The sequence below is a fragment of the Lissotriton vulgaris genome, chromosome 2_1 (assembly GCF_964263255.1).
Source record: "Lissotriton vulgaris chromosome 2_1, aLisVul1.2, whole genome shotgun sequence".
NCBI lineage: Eukaryota > Metazoa > Chordata > Amphibia > Caudata > Salamandridae > Lissotriton > Lissotriton vulgaris.
The window spans coordinates 1,947,025,872-1,947,046,277 of NC_141687.1; the positions used below are offsets into that span (position 1 = coordinate 1,947,025,872).

General features: G+C 44.1%; 1 protein-coding gene across 1 annotated transcript in view; it reads right to left on the minus strand.

Moving 5' to 3' along the window:
- The window catches only part of RLBP1 (retinaldehyde binding protein 1), a 215,994-nt gene that overhangs the window by 26,840 nt on the left and 168,748 nt on the right, over nt 1-20,406 (minus strand). Inside the window, exons 5-6 of the mRNA XM_086958978.1 lie at nt 18,176-18,354; nt 11,986-12,144 (exon numbers count right to left, since the gene is read on the minus strand). Coding sequence (XP_086815104.1) covers nt 11,986-12,144; nt 18,176-18,354 — 338 coding nt within the window. The remainder of the gene's footprint in view (nt 1-11,985; nt 12,145-18,175; nt 18,355-20,406) is intronic.

Consider the following 20,406-nt stretch of genomic DNA (forward strand, 5'->3'; position numbering starts at 1 on the left):
ACTGCTTAACTTACAACGCCTCTGAAGTAAAGCCCTTAGGCTCATGCCAAACTACCATGGGGGTGAGCAGGGGTTATTTTAGGAGTTTAATCTCCTTATCCTGACTAGAGGAGAGGGTCACTATTTGTCACAAGTACCTACCTGTGCCAACTAGAGACCCCCAAATCTAACAGCTCCCAATCAAAAGTTAGCACTTATTAAATTGAATATGTCAACCCAATGTAAGTCTAAGGGAGAGGTAGACCTTACAGTAGTAAAAATAAATGTAGGAGTTTTTCATTACCAAGACATGCACAACTTTAACCCTGAGCCTTTTGGGCCTACCTTATGGGTTGACTTATATATATTAAAAAAGTAAGGTTTAGGTCTAGCAAGAGGTTTATTTTGCCAGGTCAAAATGACAGTTTAAAACTGCTCTACTTATTACAACATCAGGTTAATAAACTGCTCTACAGACTACACTATCAGGCCTGAGACACACTTAAAAGTCGTGAGGGGGCCGCATGTGTGTGTTTTTATCAAGAGAGAGAGAGAAAGGGTGTATGTGTGCAGCTGTATTGTATTGTATTGTAATTGTGATTGCATTTATATAGCGCTTACTACCCCATACGAGGTGTCGAAGCGCTTTTTCGGCGAGTAGGGCGCTACTCCGGGACCCATAGAGGATTAGTGTTGAATTAGTATAGTGAAACATGCAAGTTCATTTTAAGTGGCGGATAGGTTAGTCAGTTATTTAGATTTGGAATGATAGCAGAAGGATAGAGGAAGACAAAGGTTTGTATTTATGTAGCGCTTGTTGAGGCACGCTATTCAGGAAGCCTACAAAGGATTAGTGGTGAATTAATATGGTGAAATATGAAGTAATTTCAGTGGTGGATATTAGTCAGTTACTTGGAGTGAGAAGGATAGCGGAGGGATAAAAGGGGAAGAAAGAGTTGCATTCATATAGCACTTGTTACACCTAATGGGTGTTGAATCACTTTTCTGGCGAGTAGCACGCCACTTCGGAACCGATAAAAGATTACTGTTGAAAATTAATATAGTTATTCAGTTATTTGGGTAGTATATTAGTATAGTTTAATATGGAATGTGAGAAGTGAAAATGTTAGTCTGTTAATTTCGATTGAAAAGGTTAGTGGAGGGATAAAAGAGTGAAAGGTTTTTTTTTCCAGGTCTGAGCAATAGGAGGAGGCTTTTGGATGAGTAAAAAGGAGTTTTGGGCATTGCTAAATGAGAAACAGGGCAGCATTTCTGGCCCTAGTCCCGACCAGTCTCGAATAGGCTCAAACAGGCAACTACCCTTGTCCTCTCCGCCCTTAGCCTTGTCGCCCGGGCTGAGACGCCCTAAGTCTGGCCTTTTTTATAGCCCTAGTAATCAGGTGACCCCTTCAGCGAATGGGAACCCTAGCCCTAACACTATCCAATCACAACACTAGCCCTAAAATCTAGAACCAATAGGAGACCAGGACTTTACTGCCAATCTTAGCCCTAGTCCAAGCACCCAATCAGTTCAAAAACCCTGATCTCTACGTCCAATAAAGGCCTTAGCCCTACCAGTAATCCCAACCCAAGTCCAAGCAGCCAATGGTACAGGTAGCCCTAGTCCCTACTTCAAATAGAAAGCCTAACCCTACTCTTAGTCCCACAACTAGTCCAACAACCAATCACACCAGAAGCGCATGTGTGACGAAAGGCGGGTGGGTGTGTGTGTGTCCATGCAATGTAGGTGGCCTCGCAGGTGTCTCCTAAAATAATGCAATCAGTCACTTTAATGTCCTCATCAATGAAAGAGCCGCCTTTGTTCCATCAGCATAGTAATCCCATAACCCCTTGTGTGCTTCGGACGGCCACTGGCCATCCGACTTCACGGTAGGCGTGTGCTGAGGACGGCCAGAGGCCGTCCAAACTACACCCACTCAATAAAACGCCCGCACAGCGCAAAAATTCGAGCAGCGCGGAAAGGGTTAAACAAATAATGCATGCACTGATGCATCCCATTTAACCAGCACCCTTTATCCGGTCAGCCTTCAACGAACAACTATCAAAACTTAAATTTGCTGGGTATTAGACTGTGTTCAAATAAGCAACTCTAAAGTTGCCAACGCAAATACTGTTTAGCAAAAAATAACACTACTGTATTATTCTTTTGGGTGCAGAGTCCTAGACTGTTCTCATTTCTTCTCTTCCATAAACATGCTCATGTTTGGATATTTTTATGACCTCGGCTTTATGGTGACAACGAAATTGCACTCGACCTTTGCTCTCACGGTTTATGACGTCACCAAACCCGTAAGTATCTCTGACTAAAGTATAATACGTCAACAAGCCGTGTGTGTCGAGTCAGAATGCCGGGTCATTCCTGGTCCTCATCTTGCGCCAGCGTCCTCTATGGACTAGATCTGGTGTGCACTGAGGTATCATAGTTCGTATCTGTCTGATTTACATTTAAACATCCACAAACATTTAAGTATAAATGTTCCGCCAACCACATTTTATATTCCTTTCTGATTGCTTTGCCATGCGTTAAATAATTCTCTAATGCCATGCCGCGATTACTATATAAAGTATACCAATTTAGCTGTCATATTCACATTCCCTTCTATACAAAAGCACAATCCTGTATTTATTCTTTGCATCTAAACCTACCCCTAATTAAAACCGGTCTACCTAATAAATGTGCAGTGTCAATAATGGCGCTTCAGTGACAAGTTCGTTATTGTATGAGTTTATCAAGAGTGAAAGAAGGAAATAGCAAGGTAAATATTTACAGAAACTCTAAACACACTATACTGAGCGGATTTCTTTTTTTTTAAATCAAGGCTAACTGCTGTGCCCTGGAGAGAATATATGTGCGCCTCTCACAAACATTTCTACGGTGTGGTAGGATCGGAATGTGTGAGAATAGGCCAGGACATTTATTATAAAAGTAGCTCCTGATTTTGACCTCCATGTCAAATGCGCCACGCGTAAATATTTACATTTTTTAAATGGAAAATAATATAATGACCTGTTGCAGTGTCTTCCACATGCGTTAATCTGACATCCGAGCAGAGCGCTTGCATTACTGTAGATGAACTGATGACCCCTTTACCGTTTCACAGATATACCTTCCTACCAGCTGCTTGAAAATAATACTTCCTCGTGGCAGTGGCGAAACTCACTTTCGCCCCCCACCCCCATCCTGACCCTGCAGAATCTGATGGTGATGGGGCCCGGAGTCTCTCTCATATCGCACATGTATTCATTGGCCTTGGGCTGTATGGGGGCACCCTTGGGTAGGGGGCTCTCCTGCGCTGCAGGGTCTTTGCTTACAATATGTTAGCGCTCAAAATATCCTAGACACAAAACTGCACATTGCGCAAGATACGTGCCCGCAGTTGATTGTTCAAGCCGCTGTGCCTCAGAGACACGTAGAACACTGCAATCGGCCATTTTGTAAGCTAGGAGTGCCCTGCTACACACAGGTGTTTAGCAGTTTGGATACACTAAGTAAAAGCAGTGGTCGAAGTGGGAAAAAAAAGTAGGGGAACTGTGGGTGGAGAATCAGGGGGCGGGAATAACCGACGAATGAATCAGTGGGCGGAGTCAGGGGTGTGTCTAGAATTAAAACAATGGATAAACATGTTTATTTGAGGATTAATTCAGGAAAAGCAAACACTCATAGGGAATACAGGTTTATGTAAAGCGTGTGAAATATAAGCAGGAACAACATGCTTCCTTAATGCTTTTACTCTCATTGTTCAGAAATCCATGATTATTTTTGTTTCAAACATTGAGGTCATGAATACAGGGCTCCTCCTGTACACATGTGTTAAGCAGGGCTCAGACTCACGGAAACCCACAAAGGCTCCTTCATATTCATGTCAGCCAGCTAGCTACTCAATCATAATATAGCAAAAAGAACAACTGGTGGGCAGAATGCAGAACAATGTCATACATTTACCCCAGTACAGAGATTGGGGCCGAAATACATTGTTTCTTTGCTCACCATGCCATTCCAGTTTGGACCCAGCCATATGCAAATCCGTCTTGATCCTGCATCCAATGGTAACAGTCCAGCCCAAACTGCCAGGCCAGGTCCTCCCTGGACTGGAAACAAGCATCCTAGGACCGGTTTCGGGGTTTCAGCCCTCATCAGCCAGGATAGCTTGATTCCACTGGCATGGAGAGCACGGGACTCATGTCTGAACCTACCTATCCCACTCGGGGTGACAAATGCAAAAAGAACAATTGATGGACAGAATGCAGAACAATATCATATATTCACCCCAGTTCACAGATCTGGGCTTAAATCCATAATTTTTTGCTCACCATGCCATTCCAGTTTGGACCCAGTCATATGCAAATCAGTCTTGATCCTGCGCCCAATGTGAACAGTCCAGCCCGAACTACCAGGCCATATGTAATCAAGTGTCCTTTCATTCGGGAAGTGAACACAAAGCAGCACCCACTGAACTATGCACATAACATATTGCTCTTTGATATGCATGTTCTTTGCAGCAGGCATATTGCCCCTCTTCACTACCTTAGATGAGTAAAACAGCCAAAAGACAAAACATGCTCCCATCTCTCTCCAGCAGGTACATTGATCATCAAAGTTATCTTGGCACTTGTATTGCTGACCGAAACCTGCTGAATGTCCAAAGAACTTTGCAGTGTTTTTAAAACTCCTGCACTTGTACAAAACCGGTCCCCCAAAACTAAACTGGCCCCCTATCCTTCCAGTCGCCCTGGGAAACGCCTGCTCCTGCACTTTCACTGATCCTGTCCAGTCAGTACTCCTGCTCATGCTCGATCAACACTCCTGCTTCATCAATTCCCCTGCCCCCTCCCTTCTCCTGGCCCTTCACTTCTCCTGGCTCGTCACTTCTCCTGCCCTGTTCACCGCTCCTGCCCTGTTCACCGCTCCTGCCCTGTTCACCGCTCCTGCCCTGTTCACCGCCCCTGCCCTGTTCACCGCTCCTGCCCTGTTCACCGCGCCTGCCCTGTCCACTGCTCCTGTCCGTTCACCGCTCCTGTCCTTTCACCGCTCCTGTCCGTTCACTGCTCCTGTCCATTCCCCGCTCCTGCCCGGTCACTGCTCATGCCTAATCACTGCTTCTGCCCCGTCACCTCTCCTGCCCCCTCACCTCTCCTGCCCCCTCACCTCTCCTGCTCCCTCACCTCTCCTGCTCCATTACCACTCCTGCCCGTCATTTCTCCTGCCCATCACTTCTCCTGCCCGGTCACCTCTCCTTCCCTGGCGCCTCTCCTTCCCTGGCGCCTCTCCTTCCCTGGTGCCTATCCTGCCCTGGCTCCTCTCCTGCCTTGTCGCCTCTCCTGCCCTGTCGCCTCTCCTGCCCTGGTGCCTCTCCTGCCTTGTCGCCTCTCCTGTCCCTTTTCCTGTCACTTCTCATATCCTGTCAATTCTCCTGCCCGGTCACTTCTGCCCCGTTCACTGCTCCTGCCCTGCCACTTCTGCCCCATTCACTGCTTCTGCCCCGTTCACTACTCCTGCCCCGTTCACTACTCCTGCCCTGTTCATTGCTCCTGCCCCGTTCACTGCTCCTGTCCTGTTCACTGCTCCTGCCCCGTTCACGGCTCCTGTCTGTTCACCGCTCCTGTCCGGTTACCACTCTTGCTCATGCCTAATCACCGCTCCTGCCCCATCACTTCTCCTGCTTCGTCATTTCTCCTGTCCCGTCACCTCTCCTGCCACATCACATCTCCTGCCCCGTCACCTCTCCTGCCCCGTCACCTCTCCTGCCCTGTCACCTCTCCTGCCCCGTAGCGTCACCTGCCCGTCACTTCTCCTGCCTGGTAACTTCTCCTGCCCTGTCACGTCACCTGCCCTGTCACGTCACCTGCCCTGTCACATCACCTGCATGTCATGTCACCTGCCCGTCACTTCTCCTGCTGGTTACTTCTTCTGCCCGGTCACTTCTCCTGCCCGGTCACTTCTCCTGCCCGGTCACCTCTCCTGCCCTGTTGCCTCTCCTTCCCCGTCACTTCTCCTTCCCCGTCACTTCTCCTTCCCAGTCACTTCTCCTGTCCCGTCACTTCTCCTGTCCCGTCACTTTTCCTGTCCTGTCACTTCTCCTGTCCCGTCACTTCTCCTGTCCTGTCACTTCTCCTGTCCCGTCACTTCTCCTGTCCTGTCACTTCTCCTGTCCCGTCACTTCTCCTGTCCTGTCACTTTTCCTGCACTGTCACTTCTGCCCCATTCACTGCTCCTGCCCCATTCACTGCTCCTGCCCCGTTCACTGCTCCTGCCCCGTTCACTGCTCCTGCCCCATTCACTGCTCCTGCCCCGTTCACTGCTCCTGCCCCGTTCACTGCTCCTGCCCGGTTACCACTCCTGCTCATGCCTAATCACCGCTCCTGCCCCATTACTTCTACTGCTTCGTCACTTCTCCTGCCTCGTCACCTCCCCTGCCCCGTCACCTCCCCTGCCCGTCACATCCCCATCCCCATCACCTCTCCTGCCCCGTCACTACTCCTGCCCAGTTACCTCTCCTGCCCAGTCACCTCTCCTTTCCTGTTGCCTCTCCTGCCCCGTCACTGCTCCTGACTCGTCACTTTTCATGCCTCGTCACATTTCCTACCCCGTCACTTTTCCTGCCACGTCACTTTTCCTGCCCCATCACCGCTCCTGCCCGTTCACTGCTCCTGCCCATTCACTTCTCCTGTCCGGTCAGCACTCCTGCCCGATCACTGATCCAGCCCCATCACTTCTCCTGTCCCATCACTTCTCCTGCCCGGTTCACTGCTCTTATCCGTTCCCTACCCCTATCCGTTCACTGCTCCTGCGAGATTCCGCTCCTGCCTATGCCTAATAACCGCTCCTGCCCCTTCACTTCTCCTGCCCCATCACTTCTCCTGCCCCGTCACCTCTCCATTCCTATCAAATCTCCTGTCCCGTCACTGCTCCTGACACGTCAACTCTCCTGCCCCGTCACTTCTCCTATCCGTTACTTCTATTGCCCGGTCACTTCTCCTGCCCTAGTACCTCTCCTTTCCTGTCTCCTCTTCTGTCCCGTCACTGCTCCTGCCCAATTCACTCTGTGTACAACATTAACAAATCACACAAGGTGTCAAGTTCCCCACAGTACTCTGTCTGGGGAAAGCTCCTCTGTAATCACCAACTCAGATCTCACTGGCACTTGATATGCTAAAGGCCGAGGGTGGGCGCATTGTCATTCGAAAGGGGATAATCTGCCTCAATCGGAATGACGATGGGCCTGCCCTCTGTCTGAGGGAGCTCAGGGAGGGGCTGCTGTAGCCTCTGGAGTTCACAGAGAAGTGCGAGTAGCCCCTGGAATCTAATGAAAAAAGTTATCGTTTTAAGTAGGACTATTCTTGCCGTCCCGGGATACTTTTTTGAAAGTAAGAAGTAGGGGAACGGACTGAAATCATTTTTAGAAGTAGGGGCATGCCGTGCCCTTCCGTTCCCGCCCACTTCTACCACTGAGTAAAAGTGTAACCTCATAGTACAGTTTCTTTTTCGGGTGCCTTTCCAAGCTATGTGCCCACTTCATGACTTTCTTTTCCATTTCTTTGGTTGCTGGGAGGAGAAAATCAAACTTGGCACCTGCCAGCCATCTTCAAAGTCTAGGGCTCCAGTTGTTAGTTCTGCTGGGAGAGCCAGGATGGAATCCCTACAGCACCCTCCAGGTGGTGCTAGAAGTATGTGAGACTGCCACCCCCTTCTCACTTGCATGAGCTGGCATCGGCCACAGTACTCGAGGTGGCTGAGGATTCAGCATCCTATGTGATCACACTGACAGAGGAAAACACTGTCAAACGAGTCACAGCTATTCAGGATTGCTAAGCATTTTGTATGTTCGCATTATAGAGGGCGGGTGTCCAACAATCCTTTAATTCCTTTCACTTCCTCTTCAGTTTGATATTGGCCACAGCACCGAAGCTGCAAACTTTGTGTTTTTCTACTCTCCAAGGACAAACATTTTTTTTAAAAAATCCTAGGGAAATTACTTGGAGTAGGAATGCATTGTTAGGGAAAAAAAGACACTGAAAGTGTTTGGTGTTCTGCTACACCTTTTTTATGTTGGGTCTACAGAACTTATACAGCCAGTGCTCACTTCATAATATGCGATTCTTAGTGATCATAAAATGCTGGTCCAAGTCAAAAAATTGTGTTAATACACACAACTTGACTGGTTAAACACCTGGTGCCATATTTATCAATGCTTTGCGCTGGTTCAGTGTCTTGAATTGATATGCATGTTATTTTATGCTGGAACATAGCCCTAAGGTACCGCCAAGTAGTGCATTGTGTTCGCCCACGTAATTATTTAGTACAAGCACAAAAATCTGAAATATTGCAGGCACATATAAATGTCTACAATGTTGTCTTCACCAAATCACGCCAGGCAAAGAAGAGAACCCAAATACTACTCTCACTGGGGTGCCTAGTTCAACCCAGATTCCAGTGAGTTGTATCTTAATATGTACTCAACATGCCTCATCTAAGGTGGCTGGCTCAACACAACATTTGTAGAAAGGTTAAGGCATTGCTTGTACTTAGGGACTGCTATTGTTCCCGTAGATTTGATTTCTTTAACATGTATTCTCTCAGACTACAGGAGAGCAAGTCAGCCCATAAAAAGAGTGTTTCACTTGCTCCACTTGTGCTACAGGATTCAATGAAGGAACAGTTCTCATGCCCACAAGAAGATGCATGGTCATGGTCCTAAATTATCTTTCTAAAATCGTGAAGATGTTTTTTTTACTATACACTTCTGACATCCTGGGACACCGTTAGTTTAACCAAATCCACTTACCCATGGGGCACGGGGGCAGATGCCCCAAAGAATATTGGTGCTCCATTAACCAAACTGTTTACTTAGTGATTCTAAGAATACTGGGTTTCTCTAAGACGCTTTCCAGCCTACTCTTGTGAGGTTACCGGCTCTGAGGAGTGAGTGGACGCGCTGGTGACTGTATCTGGATAAGCATCCTGCACCCTCATCCACAAACAGGTGCTTTGAGCTGGTGATGGCTCAGTCTCAGTGCTCATTTCCATCCACACAGCACTGGTTCAGCAACTCTAGAAGAGTTGATGCAGCTCCCTGCACAACTCACATTCCAACCTGTTAATTCCTGCAAATCCATTACAACCCATCTCGTGTATGCATATATGGTGGATGCATGTATGTTTTACTTCTGGGCAATCAGTCTAATACTAACCATTCTTTGTACAGTGTATCCTGTCTCATGAGACTCCTAATTTTCTTCAGACAGCTGTTTCCTTTAGAATCCACAGATCTACCTTTGTTGTCCCTTTAATCATAAACAGCAAAATCCTGTTTGGTGCTAAACCTGTGAAGAGAATAGTTAAGGCCCTAGTTCTTAGTGTACCTAGTACTACGGATAGCACACTCATACCTGTTCACCTTTTTATAAAATACACCTGAACTCCTCAAAGGCTTTCTAAGACCATATCACTACAACAGCTAACCGTGCAAGAATTTGAGCCCATTGTCAACCTCTTTAGATGTATCACATCTCTTCCAACACCTCTTCTACTCTCTGATTACGCCTTTGATAGCCCTGCAAGTACCATGCAACAGGGGTTAGACTAACTCACTTTAGTGCTGGTGTCAGCATCACTGCACTAAATGCATAAGTCACGCATAACTAGATCCCCCCAAGGCATGCCAGGAGGAGCTGCAGCAGTGAGTGGGTTGCTCTAAGGAATGCGTACAATATAGTGTATCAGAAAATGAACCCCTTCGCGCGTTGGCCAACGGCCGACACAAGCACTAACTCCGTAGTGCTGCGCACGTCCATTGGCCTACACAGCCCCGCCCACCTAATAGAACGCCCGCACCACAGTGGAATTCACGCCATGGTAAAGGGGTTAAAGAAACCAATGATGAAATCAGGGCCCTTGCACCCCAGTGAATCAATAATCACCACCACTTCTGCCACCACGTGTGTCTTCTGCAGCTCATCATCATGAGATAAACAATTACCCCAGTGGCGCAAAGTGCTGTGTGGATCTGGGGCGACAAGTTGCCTGTTGTCATCTTCCAGCAAGGCGCCTGCCCCTGTGACCACAGCACCCAGGGTGATTACCCCCCTAAGCTGCAAGGCAGACAATCCGGTGGCAGGAAACAGCCATGCTTTTCCTTGCGCTCCCGCCAAAGTGGCCCTTTCTCCACCTCAGGAGATGGAGTCGCACTCAGTCAGACTGGTGCTGGACAGGACTACGAGGTAGGAGGATGTTTTAATTTCAAATTCCTGCGTGGTGTTGGTCGGGCACCCACTGCTCTAGAGTAAAATGACATTATTCACCTTCCCAGCCCTTTGCGTGTTCGCGGCACACTTGTCTGGCCCACCCGCTGGATAATGAGCACCACATGCCCACTTGTTAGGGGTGGGTGGCCAGGGCACACTTGGCCGGCACGCTGGTCTCCAATGTTGTGAGTATTGTTTTTAAAAGATGGCCACTCACTGACTGGACTAAGCTCTGCTACCAGAGAATGCTGTTTCAGCCTGACAGCAGTCAGTGCTGTGCACTTTAACTTCTCAGGCCCGGGCCAGGAGAGCCTCTGACTGAAGCTGCTTGCTAAGCAGGGCACCAGCAGCATTAGCTGAGGCCACTAAGCAGAGTACACAGACTGACAACTGGGCTGATGCAGGACTTGCAGCACTGTCAGTCACGTTGTTCGACTTGCAGCTGTTTTGAGACTTAATAGACTGAGAGTGAGTCTTTCCTTTTACCACTGCCTGCAGTGCGAAGGAGGCCAGCACTTTCCATGGAGACAACAAAAGCACAAGCAGCATTAGGACCATCTGGCTCCTCTAGCATTTCCCTCTGGTAAGTAGGGGTCCACCTTTCCCTAAGAAATACCGGACAGTTGTTGACATTGTTATAAGGCTCAAGTCCTTTGCTCAATTTTTGCACCAACCAGGGCAATAAAATACTGCTCATGTCAGTAACAAAAGAGCCAGGTGGTAACACTGCTGGCAAGTGGCCATTCAAGAGGACATACCTGTGAAGTGGTGCAGTTAGTAGAGGCAATAAACCAAGAGGCCAGTCCAGCCCTGGTCAGACTCAGGAGCTTGTTATTGGAAGAAGTGTTAATGTGCCGACTACGCAGGAGTTGCTGCAGCTTTTGGGTCTGTCCAGGCCTAGTTGGAGCTTCTTATTATTGTGGTGGGGAGGAGGCCTTAAGTTACTGATGAGGTAATATTTGTGTCAGAGGGTGGCTGTGAGTGTCACATTACACCAAGGACTGTCATGTGGGTGATCCCAAGCTGCTTCCTATGTGTTTTTCATGTTAATTGCCCTCGAGAGGAATGAGAGTGTTGTGTGTGAGGTGCCAATTCAATTGTTTTTCTGGAAAGGCTAGGAGGGCAAGTAAAGCACTATAGGTAGTCAGATTCGGGCTCATGTATCCTGAGGTAGAATGGTGACTCAGTCCTTACATGCTGATGTTCTATGATCCTAAGCATAGTTCTGTTCCTGAGCAAAACCCCTGCAACACAGTTATGCATTGGTGCTTCAAAATGTACAATACAGAATCCTAAATTTTACTTTTAAGTTCTTGGAAAACTGGACTTTTTTGGCCACCTGATCCCTTTCCTAAAATACTACTACAGTTCACTAAAGTGTACTTTTGATTATTTAGGCTCCTATAATAACTTGGCTTTCCATGTACAAGGTACAGATTTTAGAATTAACAAACCATGTTTCTGTTCTATAAACCAAGAGTCAAGGCACTGAATAGAAAATATTGTCGCCCCAAGGGCAGTGTGTCAATTCAAAATGCCTCAGAAGCATGAGTTGGGTAACCTTGCTAGAAAAACATACAAATATAAAGCAGCATTTCACTCATAAACGAAGAACAACTAAAACATAAAAAGACCAAATCATTTGCAGTTGAATATGTCGAGGACAAAATGAAGACATCTATTGCAAATCCACTAAATGAGTTAGAAAGGATTAACGGATAGCTATCTCTCTTAAGATCTCACCTGCAGCATATCCACCATCTTTTTAAGCTCAGACGGTTTGATGCCACCTGCCTGTTGCATGGTAAAGCCTTTAAAGTTTTCAATTATGCAGAATCCATTGATCTGAGTCTCTTCATTCTCCAGCAGACTCTCCAAGATAACACAGTAAGCCCGAAGGATCTGAAAGATAAGTTTTGGAAGAGAAGGTAAGATGTGGTGCAGACTTGTTGGGTAATATATGCAACTAACGGTAACTGATCACTTTTAGAATTATCTTAGGTTTTAGACAGTAACTAGAACTTTCACTCAGATTAATCTAGGGCAAAATGAACACCTTCAAATGTGAAAAAAACAGGCAAGCTGCATAGGTTTGATGATCTGTTGTTTAAACATCCTGTGCAGGAGTTTGGAAGGTCCTGACTTTTGAGCTGCATGTTATGTATAAATGCTGCTTTTGGATTCGTTTGAGGGTCTTTGAACTCACCAAGCTCAAAAGAGTTTAACTGACTTCCTTTAACACCATCACTGCTGCACCAATTCCGCTCCTGTGCTGAGTTTTTTAAAACCGCACTTTACATGACGAGCTGGGCTCGTCATCAGCGTGCCAGGAGGCTACGCCATGACGAGCCCAGCTCGTCATGAGCGTGGAAGGGGTTAAAGGTCACATTTAGACTTAATCTGCCAAAGAAGGCTGGTTCAGCTGATATGGGAATGTTGATGTATAGCTATGGGCATGTATACATATTGGGCTATTTGGACGGTACATAATAAAGAGGAGACCAATTAATTGGTGCAGAAACTCATTAAAGATTGTTTTAAAAATAAAAGCTTGAGTTCACTAATTGAACAATGGGTAAACTTCACTTGTAAACTTGTCGAACCTCAGGTCACTACATCTGTAGTTAAGAAGAACCAAACTACACAAGGAGAGAAAAGGAAATCACATATTAATCTTCCTCACACAATAAAAAAATTGAAAAGTACTCGTAATACCTTAAGAAGACAGATTATAAATTTACCGCATAATGATGAATTATCAATTAAATTAATACCCTTAAATCAGAATTTAAGGAAACTGATATGGAATGAAAAAAATCATGCTAAGCAAGACTGTTGGTCAAAACTGTTTTACACAAGCAACCAAACAAATTCAAAGGAATTCTGGAAAATAAGAAATGGCTTAGTGAGACCGAATAAGTTAGTGGTGTCATCGACTTTATCAGAACAAGAATGAGTTAGATTTCTTGAAACACATCTAAATTCTGACCTAAAAGTAAAAATGAAAATAAAGGAAAGTACCCAGAGCAGAACAAACACAACAAAGTATGATATTGATGCTCAAGTTGACATATCAAAATCCCAAGTAATTAAATTGATTACTAAACAGAGAGACGGAGAAAAACTGGATTTATGGTCAGAATACCTTACAGAAGTGTTTAAAGAAATACTACGGACAGGAACTATACCAGAATCCTGGAGAGGGTCGTTGATATCCCCTATTTATAAAAAGGAAACTGGGCACACCCTGAAAATGATCGGCTCATAACATTAAAAGATACAGATGCTAAGTTGTTTGCAGGGATCCTACTTATGAATCTTACGGAATGGGCAATGGATAACAAGGTATTGCCTCCGAATCAGACTGGGTTTGTTAAGGGACTTGGAACAACAAAAAATATATTAGCTTTATCAGTTTTAATTGACAAATCAATATTAAAGAAACAGCCGCCGTACTTATGCTTTGTAGATTTTAGATCTGCTTTCCATTGTGTCCAAAGATGCCTTCAATGGAGAAAATTACAGCAAAAAAAGATTCCAGACCAATTGCTAAAACTCGTCAAACTTTTGTACAGCAATACATGGGTCAGAGTGCGGATGGGGATGGACACACACTAACAAAGGAAATAATAACAACAGCAGGTCTTAAGCAGGTATGCGTACTGGCCTCCTTAGTTTTTAACTTGTTTCTAACAGATTTAACAGAGACCCTGGATGAAATAAACGCACTTCGACCAAAACTAGCCTGCAAACAAATTTCCAATCTGCTATATGCAGATGATGTTATCCTTTTAAGCCAAACAAAAGTGGGACTACAACGCCTAATAAATCGAATATCCTCATACTCAAAAGAAAACGGAATGGTGATAAATGAAACCAAGACTAAAGTTATGGTTATCAATAAAAATGTAAGATCAAAACATAAATCCAAATGGTTTATGGAGGATATCCAACTAGAACAAGTTGAAACATTCAGGTACTTGGGAGTACTATTCGATGAAAAAGGAAACTTTCGCCCTCACAAATTGGATATACAAAGGAAGGCAAATGCTTTGACAGCAGCATTCAGGGTACTGCAGTAATCATTAGGAAATCTTACTTATCGTCCCCTTCTAAAGGTTATATCGGCAAAACTCCTCCCCACTCTTACATATGGTAGTAAGGCATTAATTGGGAAAGATACTGTGACTATAAACAATGCAGCCTCAAAAACTTTTAAATCCCTTTTTCATCTACCAAATAATGCATCACCTGCACAAATAAGACTGGAGTTTGGTCTAAATAACCAGTTGTACGCACGAAATGGTCAATTTATCAAAGCATGGAATAGGATAAAAAATGATCAATACAATCAATTGTCTCAGTTACCATGGCATGAGCTAAATAACAATAGAAAATCACAAGCCTGGAATTCTCTACAAATAGCATTGGAAGAATTGGTGTCATGCCAATTTGGAACAATACATTAAACAAGGAATCATTTAAAAAGGCATTTAACAGATTAACAAATCAACTATCAATCATACGAGACAAAGATATATTGGCAAAAAGAAAACATGCATGGCCAATAATTAATGGGTTTACAAAAAAGCAGATTCAAGCATATTTGGAAATACCATGCACATTAAAAAAACAAAACACACATCTTTATAAAAGCAAGATTTGGGGCCAGATGTAGGTAATCCCAGATTACCGATTCTTAAATACAGAATCATACCGATTCGGTATTTAAGAACTGACAATCGGGTTTAGGTAATTTTACCAATTTTATTACCGAATCGGTATGATTCGGTAATTACCAAATCAGTATTTACCGATTCGGTAATTGCCATTCAATGTCAATTACCAAATCGGCAAATACCGATTCGGTAATTGGGGGAAACATTGAACGATGGCAGGGTGGCACTTTGACACCCTGTTGCACCCCTCAATTGTGCATGGGTGCACATGTTGCAGGGTATGTATGTCTGCAACATGCCACTGTTTAAAAAGCAATAAAATGCTTTTTAAAGGGTTTTCATTATTTACCACCAACTTCTAGCTGGTGGTAAATAATGACTTCTTAAACCCCTGTAGCACTGATTGCAGTGCTACCTACATGTCAAAATATAGAATCGGTAATTTTACCGATTAGGTATTTTACAGAATCTGTAAAATTACTGATTCAGTAAAAGTACCGAATCTGTATTTTAACATGCCCCTACATCTCCGTCTTCAAATACCGGTTGGTAACGGCCGAAATCGGCCGTTACCGACCAGTATTTGCCTTCCTACATCTGGCCCTTGGTGTGCTCCCCGGACTAAGTCATCTTCCCCCATGGATGTTGTCAGAGGGGGATACAGTATGCAGATTGTGTAAAACCAGAGAGGAGAATATTGTCCATTTGTTATGTATCTACCCTGAAGTCCAAATTGAAAGAAAAACTATACTTAAAACATGTTTTAATGCTTGAGGAATAAGGACATGTAGGCAGGCTTTGATAAGGTGTCTGCATTCTATTGAATTCTGTTTTTGTAAAGTTTTTATTAAGAGTAAAAGTAAAACTTGGAGATTATAATTAAGAAAACGTTTGCATAGTATGAAACCGTGTTTAAACTTTTGGTATATTTTTATTGTAATGGGTTTAGAATTTGATGTTGCATTTTTTTATCTTGTTTTTAATGGTTTTACATTATAGTAGATGTTATATGTCACCTTGTAAGATTTTAAGTAATCAAACAATAAAGAATTATTATTATTATTACATATTGGGCTTAGGTACTATGATATACTGTGCAGAAACAAACAATAGCCTCCTTAAAAACATGCTAGTCAATGAGACACACTCTCCAAAAGATCCTCACACCCTTCCAGTCAGAGTACTGTCATCATGTTCCACTTCTGCCTAACTTGTGCCCACATCACTCTGTAAATTACCCCACATTAGAGGGTGACCACTAAAGAAAAGTGGTTCCCTACTGTTGGGGATGGGCATATATTTGTTATTGTTTCTGTCCCTATACACAACGTCTGACCGTTAAATGTTCGTTGAGTTCTTTAAAAAAAGTTGTGTTAATTAAGTAGGCTAGTGTTCAATAAACCCTCCTGCCTGGGTATGACCTTTCACTTATGTGGTATTTGCAAACACTTATTACACCTCTTTAATATACTTCGCACTCTTTATATTACGCAATAAGTCACTTTGTGAGCTAGGAGAATCTTTCTCATTCAGTGCATCTTTTTATTGTGTCTTTGTGGTTGAGCCTTCCACAACTTGTACACCCCCAAAAAAATCAAATCAACCTGCCAAACAACTCAAAATGTGACAATCCAGAATGTATTAACACAACTATGTAATTTGCTTAACAAATATGAATGTTATGTGATAATTTCCATGCCATTTGCACAATGGCCATTTTTTGTGTGAATCAATGTCTTGCATTGACAAAACATTAATTTACACTCCCTTGTGAAATTACTTTAGGAGAGACAGGCTACGAGCAGATTCATTGAGAATTGGATACTTTGACTTCAGCCTACATTTAAAAAAAAGTATCAATGTTCACGTTTAGAGGCTTCCTCTGCAGGTAGAATTAACTTGAAACCGAAGCTACTGCCCGCTTGAATGCTGTCTCCTGAATCCTGAAACATGCCCCATTTTTTTATTTGTCCGTTGTGTATCCTGTGTCTCTCACCTTTTAAGGTTTTGCCATTTTTCTCTTCCTTCATCTTTTTTATCTATTTGTTTTTTAGGTTTTTTGGGTTCATACTGGACAGAGAATGCACTGCTCTGCGAGCCATGCTGTATTGGAGAATGTACTTAAAGCCCCGCTCACTCTCTGCCCATATTTGTCATTGGCTTGTGTCATTGTCCTTTGTAAATGCTGGCTTCTGATTCATTGTTAGGAGTGTTAGTCCCTCCTTAGAACCGTATTGTCGTAATTTGTGACCTCCCATGAGGACTGGCTCTTTTACTTCGGTTGTTACACGGTACGTCTTCTTTAGTAATTAACTAATTTCTCTTACTGCAGGAGGTCCTCTCATGCGCAGTGTGGCCACCAGCTTGTTTATTTAACTCGTAGCAAATGGGGAGCTCTTCAGGGGCCATGGGAGACAGAAGGGGGCAAATCAGTGATGCTTTTAGGGAGGTTAAAGGTGCGTGATGTAAATTTCGCTAAATCTGGCGTGTAAAATCCATAATTTCAACTAAGGGCTCTTACCCTCTTTTCACTCTGTGAAATGGATCCAAATAAGAAAGAAACTATTTGGCTGCAAATTTCTCTTTGGACACACTCCCCCGCAACCGCGAACCCGACCGGAAGGTATTGGAGCGCTTCACTCAGCAGTTCTCCAGTTCCGAAGTGGCAGCTCGCTGTGCTCTGCTCCTCGGCTCAGATTACCTGTAAAGGGTGTGCTTTCAGCCCCAGCTTAACGTTTCTCTTGCGCATTTGCTTTTCTCCCCCTGCCTGCCACACTGCTCTGTCTATTGTTTGCTTCCCTATGCCCTCTGTGCCACTTCCCCACCGCGCCATCATTTGTGCATCCCCACACCTGCACGCTCTGTTTTGCTTCCCCACACCCTCCCATCTATGTTCCTTCAGCTACCTTCTGTTTGCACAACCCCCCCACACACACTTTTAAACAAGCATTTGGAATGCATTAGGTCTCGCATTTGCAAGAGTTTAAGCTATTGGCATTGTAATGACAATGCCTTTTATTTATGTTTTAGAAAAAAATATATAAATAAAAGGCATTGTCTTCTACAATGCCAATAGCTCAAAAGTGCGTAAAAGCGAGATCTATTGCATTGCAGATGCTTGTCTTTTTCTTGTGGTTGGTAAATATCTGATGCGGAAAAACAAATACCAGTCCATAAAAATAAGAGCTAGTTCCACCACCCCCCCTCCCCCCCTTTCCCAGCAACAATCAGCTCAAATTAAGCACCGAACTTACCTCATCAAAAGTGATTTCTTCATAGTCCCAGTCTTCAATTTTAAAGAGCAACACCACTCGGCCATGCTTGTCCCTGCTGGCCAGAATGCCTGGGTACCCGGCCTCAATGGTACTAAGTACAGCTTCTTGGGTCAGGTTTTCAAAAAGTTCAGGGTACTGCTGACGGAAATTCACATAACCTGTTGCATGTGCGAGAAAGACATGAAAAAGGTTGGGAAGAGTTTGTAGGACATTTAACTAAAACTTGAATTTAAATACCAGTGGTCTAATGGCAAGTAATTATTACCATAAAATAAAGTTATTTATATCAAACATATTTAATTTCAGATGAACCGTAAATTGTTTCTATGGAATGGTTGTAGTTGTCAGTGGCATATATGTTTCTGCGACACACACCAAAGAATATTGAATACACACATTGTTATGTATTACATAGAAAGGCTGAGGAGAACATGGACTATTATTTCAAACAACGCGATACAGCAAGAGAACTTGCGGAGCCATGCTGCATTAAAGGCAGAGAGCAGAAGTGCTCAATATTTACAAAGATATGGAGTATTTCTGCTCTCTCTTTGTGCTGGCACACTATGTGCTAGCTAGCACCAACGCAAGGACATGGTGCAAGGGTGTTATGGACAGATTGTTTTTGTGTAAGAAAGAACGCCTTCCTCCACAATAACAATCCTTAGAGACATATTTCTTGAAGTAACAAGGAAAAATAAGTATATTTCTCCTTGTTATGCCTCTATTGGCAAGGCGCTCCAATGTGGCACAACCCAGGTTTGCAAGTCTTTGTAAATCCAGGTTTGTGTCAGAATACATGGGTATATGCATGTGGATGCTAGTTGAACGTCTTTTTACCCACTACATCTTCCCCTTCAGAAATGAAGAAGAGCAAGTACTACTACCTTGTTTGTCACAATTTTATGCCTTTATGGGTTTTATTTTTGTATATAGCGCAAATTTGACTCGAAGATATTGGAGCCCTTTACATGAGCACCAGTTACTTTACACAAGAACACATTCATTTTTTTGGTAGGCACGGGAGATTGAGATTTGCCCAGAATCACAGGATCTAGTCTCGACACTGAGAATTGAACCTGGTTCCCTAGTGCCGAAGTCGGCAGCTCTGTCCGCTTGACCACATCCTCGTTTTGTAAGCAAGGTAAAAATTGTATTTTAAATGGGGCAACCACTCTGCCCAGCTAGATTCCCACCACCTACAGCGACCATCTCCTAGTGTATCCTGGAACAGCCCCTCAGAGCTGGAAACCTCTATCCATAACCACCTCTGTGGTTGCACAGGCCAACTCCTTTTACCTCCTTTGGCACCCCTCCCACTACGGCAACAACCCCCACTGGACTTGCGAGCAATCAGCTCCCTATGCATTTTGAAGATAACACGTGAACATCTCATAACCTTGACTTACCCCTGACCTCCTCCGTCCTCACTATCTCTCTGCCCATAATAATCATTACACTACACCAGTGCTTTATGGCTTGGCAGGAGTTTACAACGGCTGCCAAATCATTACGGATTGTTAGTTGTTTACACTGTCGATGCCTGGTATTAATTTTGCTTATCTCTCGCATGTTGATTGTTCGTTGTTTGTTTCCATTCCATGTTTTATCCTTACATACGGATCACTTTCAGGTATGTACAACATTGATTATCAAGATGCAGAGCAAATACATACACATATAAATAAAAAAACAATATACTTGTGTTTCTTGCACGAGAACGTGTCATGACAAAAAAAAAAATCGTGTCTTGTTTCAGGACCTCGCAAGGTTAGGACCTGATCTCGAAGCTCCACAGCTTTGTAGGACAGACTGCTGCCTCAGTTGTGGTGTCTAGCGCTGTGAGTGGCAGAGAATGGCAGTCACAGTTTGGCGCTCTCTCTTTGGTTCGAATCAGCAGACCGCAGCGCGGACTACTTTTTGTTTGCTTGATGTGTTCTGGTTAATGGATAATGAATTGCTTTCTCTCCCAGGCTATTCTATTCTTTTGTTTTGTTGTTTTATTTTTATTGTTTTGTACTTTCTTATGTGAAGGCTGTCAGGCATAAAACACCCAAACCTCCCTTAGACAATGAACCTTGACTACGTAAACAAAGTAGAAAACACAGTCTCCCCTTGTTCTGTGCATCTTATGTGACCCAGTTCACTTATTAGAGCAACAGAGACCCATTAATAGAAAGGATGTCAGCAGTGACCGGAACACGGAACAC